Consider the following 10504-nt stretch of genomic DNA (forward strand, 5'->3'; position numbering starts at 1 on the left):
CATTTAAACAAACAAGCACTAAATAGAAGGGTATTGAAAATTCTCGATCTTTCCACTTGATTGAAAGCTGAATATCTTACAATAAAGTAGAGTTTCACCAATGTAGAAAATATAAGTCCTTTAAACTTGTTACTTCAATATTGCACTATGTTGTTGAGTAACCGGTTCATTAATTATTGAAGGAGGAGATGGACAAGTCATAAACTAAAGCAAGCAAAAGTGCTTCATGGAAAGAAAGAAAAAAAATAAAAATGAAAAACATTTGAACATCTCAGGAACACCACTCTCTTGCATTCTGGAACATGCGCAACCAAGGACTAGGCCCCTTCTTGTCCACGTCCCACTGCTTAGGATACCATGGGAACTGCCACATTAAGAAGCAACGCTCTGGATGAGGCATCATGGCAAGATGTCTTCCATCTGGGGAACAAATAGCTGCTACCCCTAGAGGTGAGCCATTCACATTGAAAGGGTAGGCCTCAGTCAGATTCCCAGCATCATCACAATATCGTATAGGAGCTAACTCAGAATGAACTATACGGTCCAACACACCTTCATCAGGGAAATAAGCTCTTCCCTCACCATGAGCAGCCCAAATACCCAAAGTGCTACCTGCCATACCTTTGAACATTATAGCCGGTGAGTCCTTTATGGTCACACTTGTAAAGCGGCACTCAAACCGCCCTGACTCATTATGAATGAACCTCGGTTGTGATAGGTCACCACCAGCACCGTGTACACCCCCAACTTGTGGGCCTGGTACCCATCCCAACAAAGCCATTAACTGGCATCCATTGCATACACCTAGACTGAAAGTGTCTGGACGCTTGTAAAACTCCTGAAATTGTTGTAAAACGGGCTCATTGAATCTAATGCAAGCAGACCAGCCTTTTGCTGAATCCAGCACATCAGCATAGCTAAACCCTCCAACAAAAACAATCCCACGAAACTCTTGCAAAGAGACCTTTCCATTAAGAAGGTCTGACATAGTGATATCCCATGGTTCAAAACCAGCAGCATAAAATGCTGCAGCCATTTCTCTGTCTCCATTGCTCCCTTCTTCTCTAATCACAGCCACTTTAGGTTTAACAGCTGCAGCCATAAGCTTTCCATCAGTAAAGGAAGGAGTAAAGGACAGTTGCCACGAGGGCTCATATCGATGTTTTAGCCCTTCTCTCTCCATATCCACACAAGATGCCAATCTTTGGAACTTCTCCAGCTGAAAACTGGTATCTTCCCACATATCCCTAAGGATGCTAGTTTTCTCACTTAGGTGAGACACCCCATCAACCTTAACTTCTATCAATGGATTGGCAGTTACTTGACCTATGACTTCAGCAGAAACACCCACATTTTTCAATTTATCCATTACCAAAGCCAGATTTTTCTTGCTTACCTCAAGAACTAGCCCAAGCTCTTCAGCATAGAGTGTTTGGAAAAGGCTATTACCTTGTGATGTCAAATCCAAATCAAGTCCACAATTTCCGGCAAATGCCATCTCTAAGGCACAAACTAGCAGCCCACCATCACTGATGTCATGACCAGCAGAGATCAGTTCATCAGTAAGAAGGTCTTGAACACCTTCAAAGACCTTTTTAAGGTAAGGAACATCATCAAGATCAGGACACTCATCCCCAACTTGGTCAAATGCTTGGGCAAGAGCAGATCCACCTAATCGCCTCTTACCCTTTGACAAATCAATATGAAGCAAAATACCATCGTCCTTTAATTTTAAATCTGGAGTTACTGTTTTTGTTATATCAGGACATGTAACATAAACACTGATGACAAGGTTACCTGGGGCCTTAACAACTTCATTTTCAGCATGGGCTGCCATAGAAAGACTGTCTTTCCCTCCATCAATAGCAATGCCAAGTTCAATCATTGCTTCAGATAAAGATATGGCAGCATCATACATATCAGCTCCTTCCCCATCAAGCTTGGCAGCATACATCCAATTACCACTAGCCTTGACATCAGAAAGAGAAGTTACCTTTGCCCATACAAGATTTGTCAGTGCTTCTCCAACAGCCAACCGAGCCATTGCTTTGGGGTCTAAAAGACCTTTGATTGGTTGTTCCCCAATGGCACAAGCACCTCCAGTCACATCAGCAAAAGTTTGAGCTGTAACAGCAACATCAGCTAGAGGAATCTGCAACGGACCAACAGTCTGCTGCTGTGCCACTAGACCAGTAACACACCTATCAACTTTTGTTGTTAAGAAGCGTTTTGAACAGACAGATGGTAAACTCAATACCCTCTTCAGAGAATCTATCACCGCAACACCAGGGGCAAGATCTAGTGGCTCCCGCTCATAAACAACCCGATTAAATTTAAATGATTTCTTAGGCATGTCACCAAGGACTTTCTCCAGTTCAAGATCCACAGCAGGGGCAGGTGGGGGGAGTCCATTAGAAATACACTTCTGAGTTGCTGAACTATCAACTAAAACAACACGTCCATCACCACTAATAGTTCCAATAACAGCCATTGAAACTTTCTCCCTACTACAGATCGATTTAAGGATATCATGACTCTCAGGCTTCACCAAGATTGCATCCTGCTCCTGATACTCTGCACCCCAAATTTCTAGAACAGACATTGTATGATCACCAACCACAATTGCTCGGACATCTATCTCAGCACCTTTTGGATATATAATTTCCTTTACAACATTGCAGTTCCCACCAGCACCCTGGTCATGAATGCTAATAATAGGATTTTTCTCCCCCATCTCAATACAGGCACGAACAAGACGGTATAGTTTTTGAGCCATTTCAGCATCCCCACGTTGCACAGCATTGAAATCAAGCTCCGCATCATTCTGCCCACTGACCATGCTTGAGGCTGCCCCACCTCCCATACCAATACGATAAGCCGGACCTCCAATCTTAACAACCAGCATACCAATGTCAGGCTCTCCCTTTGATATATGAAGGTGGTCAATCTGTCCAATGCCTGCACTAAACATGATTGGCTTCAACCATTCTCGCCTATCCCCACTAGGAAGTCTCATTCCAAATGTTCTGCAGAAACCCTGGATCAATGGCTCTCCGAATTTGTTCCCATAGTCAGATGCACCATTACTAGAATCTATAAGAATCTGTAAAGGTGATGCCAAATTTGATGGATAAGTAAAGGAGGGATCTTCCCATGGAGCATAAAAGCCTGCAGTGTTGAGATTCCCAACACAATAACCAGCTGTAGCTGCCTGGACAAATGACCCCCTTCCTGTAGCATGTGTATCTCTAATTCGACCTCCTGCACCAGTCTCTGCACCAGGATAAGGTGCCACTGCACATGGAAAATTATGTGTTTCAGCAGTAAACAAGATATCTAGCTCATGTGCTGCAACATCTAACGGGCATACTGAACCAGGCTGAACTGGTCGGAGCTGCTTTACTGGGAAACCTCTTATTGCACTCGAGTTATCCTTAAAGCCAATAACTGAGTTATTTGGATTTGCCTGTAGAGTACTTTTCACAATTTGCATAAGAGTTCTACTCATAAGCTGTCCATCAATGAAAATCTTTCCAGAAAAAAACCAGTGTCTGCTGTGCTCACTGTTGGACTGCGCAATATCAAACAACTCCACATTTGTTGGATTGCGCTTAATGTCTTCCCTGAAGAGTTTGGTGTAGAATTCCAAATCCTGGTCATCAAAGGCAAAACCCATCTCCAGATTAATCTCTTCTAATGCCTTTCGTCCCCTCTCCATGACAGGTATATAACGAATTTCTTCTGGAACTACACTGGTCTCAAAGGATGTTAGTTTCTGAGCGTAAACACATTCAGTCATCCTATCATGCACCATTGATGCAAACTCATTGATTTGATGATCTTGCAGTTCACTTGTGGTGAACAACAAGTACCTCCTTGACCGTTCCAAACGGTTCACTTCCGTCAAACCACAGGCTTGGCAAATTGCCACAGCATTAGTAGACCATGCTGTGGTAAATGACAACCTGGGGCCAACCTCGACGATAACTGGAACCAAACCCTGCTTCCTCTTCTTCTGGAGAAAGCTCTCGGTTCCCAGATTCTCAGGCTCAAACGTTTCTTGAAGAAGCCATTTAAGAACTGAAAACTTTTTACTTGAAAGTTGTGAACCAAGGCCAATATTATAGCATTGCTCCGTCTGTATTTCCACAATCTGATTAGAGATTTTCACTTGAGCCTCCTTTAGAAGCTCAGCAGCTGCACTATCTTGCATAAACGGGACACGATACAAATGAACAACTTCTGAGGCAGGCTTCTCAACCAAACCCGGTTGCTCTTCTACTGAACTGCTCACACCACCAGAAACCACAGCTTTAGGATTTTCTTGAGCCTGGCACCTTAAAGGCAAAGCTCTTGAAGATGATCCCAGAACCCAATTCCGATTCCAAAGCTTACCCCATAACATATGACTTCGTCTCTGAGACCTCTTTTTCAGAAACAAAGTTTGCCTGGAGGTACCCTGAAACCAAAATCACAAATCCCATAAATAAATACTCATTTAATAGAACACTGATTGATCAATGACAAACTGAAAATCAAAACAACCCCACGCTCAAAGCACAAAACAAAATCAACAACGACGATAATTAAAAAAATTAATTAATAAAAGGGGTGTAGCATGTGATGTTAATTCAAAGAGAAGGAGTAAAATCAAACCTGCAAGAATTGAGACACCCCAAATTCCGTGACAGCCGCCATGTCCTCGATCAAGCGTTGGAAACCTCTATAGACTATAATAGGGGGGAAAAAAGAAAACTTTGAGAGGGGAGCACTGAGAAGCAGAACCAGAATGGAAGAAGAGCAAATCAAAAAGAGAGGGGCACTGTGACTGTAGTGTAAAGCAAAGAGGGTTTTAGTGTAGCACAAAATAAACCCTATTAGTCAAATTACTCTCTTTCACTTGTAATGAATAAATTATAAAATTGTTCTCACCCTTTCGATGCCGCTATTTTATATTTTTCTTTCTTCCTCCTCCGATTATTTCTTTGTCTGCTGATGCTTTTGCTTTGTGGCTTTACTTTTAGCCCAATCCGAATCAGATACTCGCAGAGTTGATATATAATTGTCTGTAAATTTAATATCAACCATAATTTTAAGCAGGTTAAAGCTAAATTATATTTGTATTTTTTATTTTACTCTTAAATTTATTTTAATCATTTATATGTTAAAAATGCTCATTTTTTATAATTAAAATAACTTTTTTATCCTTCCAAAAAATGATTAATTTTCAATTTTATGACATAATATTGATTTAAAATGAAAAACCTATAATATTATATTTAATTACAAGAATATTATAAAATTCAATTGCTATTCAAATTTAAAAGAGTTATGATTATACCGAGAATCACGTAATAAATATATCCTACTAATAATTAAAAAATAATATAAATTAGATTTTTAAAATGTTAATTTTTTTTTTGAACTTATATTTATATGATTTTCATTTTGTTTATAAAAACGTTTTGTTTCAATTTTAATTGTTATCCATCTTTTTCATATAAGTAAATTTGAGATAAATTTTAAGTATTAAATTACTCAAAAATAAATTTTAAATTGTATCTCAAAAATAAAAATTATTATTATTATTTTAAATCAATTCAAATTTAGAAAATAAAAAACTAAAATAAAAATTTAAAAAAATAAAAGATCAAATCAAAATAACCACTAAAACTTAAAGTTGTAGATTGATGAGATATTTTTATAAAAAAGGGAAAAAGTTAGTTTCAATATATTCTTGCTTTTTTTTTAAGTATTAACAAGTATGTTCAAATTTTATGTATGAAAAATAATAAAATTAATTTTAATATGTTATAAAAAAATATATAAATTAAAAATGTCATAGTAAAAAATTAATTTTAATATACATTGTCATAGTATGTATAATTTTAAATATATTTTCATTTCAAACAAGTAAAATTTCTAAAAACTTTTTCATTAAAGAAAACTTAATAGCAACTGGTTTATGTTTAATATAAGTATTTTAATAATAATAATAATAATTATTATTATTATTATTATTATTATTATTATTATTATATTTGGCTCTTCACTAAACTCTAGGTAGAATTGGCCCCGTAGGAACTGTAAGTACAATTTGAATTTCTTTTTTTTTTTTTTAACGTTTCAATCAAATTGTCAATTTTTCTTTTAATCCGCAAATTGCCTATGGTTTGTAAAACTTGAAATCGTTATAATAATTAATGGGTTAATATCGTTATAACTACAATTTTCAATATGTAATAAATTACTATTAGATTTATGTATATTGTAATATAATTTTTAACTAAAGATAAAAGAAAATTAAAAATATTAAACTTCAATTTGGAAACACCGATGAAAATTATAGATTATAAATGTATAAAAATGTTTTAGTTGAAGAAAACCTTCCATAAATATTAATGTTGACTCCTAAAAAATGTTTCTATATTCTAAATTATAATTTATATATAGATAGGATAGGAAAATTCTTTTCTATTATGTCATGTTTATATACTTCATTAATTATTTTTATGTTATGATCCCTTTGCTAGTTAAGAAAAGATAGAAAATTTATATATGGATAGGATAGAAAAATTTCTTTGTCTTGTTTCATATATTTAAAGTTAGTAGGAAGATAAATTAATCATTAAATTTAAATCAATCAGGTTCAAAGAATTGTATTGATTACAAAAATGATTTTATTAAACTGGTTGACGGCGTTGGTACAAATTTAGAAATAAATAATTAAAATCTAATTATTTTGAAACATTAAATTAATGTAAGATTGTTTGTCACCTTTGTACCAAATTCAAAAGTCAGGCGAACTGTGTGGGACTGTGGATAATCACTAGCTCACTTGAGTAAGAAAAATTAGTTTAAGCAATTGGGTACTTTGCATGATACTAAATTTCGTGTTACTAAATTTAATACTTTAGATTAAAAAAAAATGGAAGTCCACTACACATTTTGAAAGTATTAATTGAATTAATAATTCTCAAAATTTAAAAAAAGAATAAACTTAAATAAAATATTTAATATACTAAGTATAAAATAATAAACTTATATAAAATATTATTTATATGAACATATTAATTATATAATTAAATAATGTAAATATTGAATAAATATATATATTAATTATATAATAAATGAATATGTACATAGTGGAAGATGAACGTGTTAGGTTAATTTAGAAGAATGAAAGAGGAAAAATAAGGCGGAAATCTTAGGTTAAAAATAAGGTTAATTTGGAAGAGTCAGAGAGGGAAATTTAGAAAAATTTAAACTTTTAGAAATTGCAAAACTTATAAATTTTGTTTTTTTTTTTTTGCTTGTAGTATTAGCATATTATTTAATTAATAATTAAAAATAGTATTATGTAAAAAAATTAAATTATTTATAGATAAACATAAAATATAACTAATATATTTAAAAAATTTATTTATACAAATTCTTCATACATTATATATATATATATATATATATATTTGTATATTCGTTATAAATTTTAATTATATATAAGTAATATTTATATATAAAATACTAGTTATAATAATTATATTTTAAATTTATGATAAATAATTTATATAGTATAATAAATTTATTGAATTGATTGTTGATTTTTTAAGGTATATTAAATTGAGTTTAAAAATAAAGTTGAGAATAATAGATTAAACATAAAGATAGTCTTTTAGTAATTCTAATTTGATAATAAATTTATTATTTTTAATTGTTAGTTTGATTTTTCAATTAAGTTATAAGATTAAAGTTTTAAATAAATAATAAATAAATAAAACTTTATCTTTGATTTTGAATATAAATTTAAATTTTTAAGATAATATAATAAATTACCAAGTTTTAAAATATTGTCTTTAATTGTTATTTTAATGTTTTACAATTAGGTTATAAGATAAATTTAAAAAAAAAATCATTATCTTTGATTTTGAATCAGAATTTATATGTTTAAGATTAAATAAAAATGTAAAACAAAAATATTTCTTTCTCTCAAATTGAATTTGAATAATAAAACATCATTCTCTTGGATAACGAGATAATATTTCTATTTGATTGATTTTTGTTTGTTACATTTATATTGTATCATTATGTTATGATAACCAAAAATATTGGATTGACAAGAAAAATATACTTTAAAATTAAAATAAATAATATATTTTTACCTTTAAAAATTAAATTAACTATTAATGTGTTGTATAGTTAATAAGTCATGAACATTGTGAGACTTTTATAACTTATTTATCTTGTATAAAGTATTTTATATAATATTATATTTTTTAATTAATAATGTTTATTAGATATAAAATAATGTCAATTTTTTATGTTATAATAATTTATAAATATAATTTTATTTTGTGTCTAATATAAAGTTTTCATTATATATTTTCTTTATAAATATTTTTATTTTAATGTTTTATTCTAATATACACGAGTTATTTACTAGTTTAATATAGTTAAATTTATCATCTTTTTTTATTTATAATAATTACAATGGCAGTGACAAGTTTAAACATAAGATTATGCATATATTATTAGACTTTACATACTAAAATACTAATTACAAAAAATAGCAAAGCAAAATATTCTTTAAAAAATAGAAATAATCGTCTTAAAATTGTGGAAATCAAAGTTACATATTATACACAAAATTATTGTCACTAAACATTTTAAGATTAATATTCTTAAATTTTTTTTGATAAATTTAATTAAAAAAAAAAGGTTTTAAATTTAGGATTTAGAGTTTTACAATTAGCACATTGTTTTATATTAGAATTATGTTTTGTTAAAAAATATTTATAAAAATTATTATAGTATTTTAACATATGCAATGAACAAACAAAATATTAATTATATATAATTAAAATTTATAATAAATTATATATAGAGATAAATATTATGTTTAAATATATAAATTTGAAATTTGAATAAATAAATATTTTAAATATATAAATTGTATTTTAAATTTATGAAAAATATTTTATATTAACCTATAATATTATTTTTATTAATTGATAAATAATTTTTAAAATAATAAAATTTAATTCATAAATAATTATGATAATAAAAATGATATTATATAAAAGATTATTAAAAAATTCTTTAAAAAAATTCATTGAAAAAAGACTCCAAAAAATATTATTTCATAAGATAGAGATCAGTATTTAACATAACAAAATTGATTCTAATGATTTTTTTTTAACTAACATATTTTAAAAATAAAATTTTGAATTTTTAAATAATTTGATAAATAAAATAAGTTTTATAAATATTATAATTGGTAGAATATTAACGAATATGTCAGTTAAAAGAAATTACTAGAATATTAACGAATTTTTTAATTTCTTTTTTTATAGAACATAATTCTAATATAAAAAAAAACTCCAATAAACCCTAAAATTTAAATTTTTAAACCGTAATTTTTTTAATTTATCAAATTATAAAAAAAATTCATATTTTAAATAATATAGTTAAAAAATTACCTTAATAATTATAATATTCATCAAACATGTTTTTAGTTATCAAATCATTTATAATTTTTAAATTAAATCTTTTAAATTTTCTTGTTACCAAAAAATTTTATAAATCTGTTTTATCATAACATAGTTCTAATAAATAAATAAAAATCTACTAAACCTTAACTCTATAAACATTTTTCTTAATTTATTAAATTATCTTAAAACTTAAAATTTGAAATGTTTCGGTTACAATTTTTTTTACCAAAATAATTACGATATTTTAAAAAACAAATTGTTATATGTCAATTAAAAAACAAAATCTAACAACTTTACAATTATTTTTGAATTATTGATAATTTAGATAATAAACAAAATTATATTTGATAAGAAGATAAAACAATTTCTAAAATATTTTTGTTAAATTTATTTTAAAAATATTAAATTTTAATTCAAAGATATATGACATAAATAAAAAATTAACCGTATTTTGAATTTTTTAATTTTATAGCATGTGTAAAAATTTGGATTAGTTAATTATTTTTTAAGTAATATTTTTTTTATTTAACAAATTATTTGTAAATTTTAAATATTTCAGCTTTCACCAAATTTATTACGATATTTTTAAATAAAAAATTTGTTATATATCAGTTAAAAAAAATTACTAGAATATCAACGAATTTTTTATTTCCTTCTTTGTAGAACATAATTATAATATAAAACATCTAATAAACCCTAAAATTTAAATTTCTAAACTGTAAATTTTAAATACTTTTTTAATTTATCAAATTATATAAAAAATTTAAATTTGAAATAATATTGATAAAAAATTACCATAATAATTATAATATTCATAAAACCTTTTTTTAGTTATTAAAGCAAAATGACTAGAATAATTATAAAATATTTAAAAAAAACTAGAGGGATTGTTTGTGTCTTTAATAATTATACATAGACATAATATTAGAAAGTTATGTATAGTTATTCAAAGACTATATAATATTTTTTAACATCTGAAGAGTATAGTAGTCCATTAAAAAGTGAAGACCAAAACC

The 10504-nt window shown here is 28.6% G+C and overlaps 1 protein-coding gene across 2 annotated transcripts; it reads right to left on the reverse strand.

Annotated features, from left to right (window-relative positions):
• Positions 1-33: 33 nt before the first annotated feature.
• On the reverse strand, positions 34-5049 carry PUR4 (purine biosynthesis 4). Of its 2 annotated transcripts, none has more exons than XM_020351825.3 (3): positions 4933-5049; positions 4657-4730; positions 34-4459 (listed from the first exon to the last, which is right to left on the reverse strand). In XM_020351825.3, exons 2-3 carry the CDS (start codon positions 4696-4698, stop codon positions 272-274), a joined length of 4230 nt encoding a protein of 1409 aa, XP_020207414.2. In that variant the 5' UTR covers positions 4699-4730; positions 4933-5049; the 3' UTR covers positions 34-271. The 2 variants fall into 2 exon arrangements, with proteins under 2 accessions (XP_020207414.2, XP_082927484.1); XM_083071358.1 differs by having other exon boundaries at positions 4657-4828; positions 4933-5024.
• Positions 5050-10504: the final 5455 nt, after the last annotated feature.

This window comes from Cajanus cajan, chromosome 3 (genome assembly GCF_000230855.2).
Source record: "Cajanus cajan strain Asha chromosome 3, NIPB_CcT2T_4, whole genome shotgun sequence".
NCBI lineage: Eukaryota > Viridiplantae > Streptophyta > Magnoliopsida > Fabales > Fabaceae > Cajanus > Cajanus cajan.

Coding starts and splice junctions, on each gene's coding strand:
- PUR4 (XM_020351825.3), bottom strand. CDS start 4,698: ATGGCGGCTGTCACGGAATTTGGGGTGTCTCAATTCTTGCAG. Junction 4,460..4,656: donor GGGTGTCTCAATTCTTGCAG/GTTTGATTTTAC, acceptor TTTTGGTTTCAG/GGTACCTCCAGGCAAACTTT.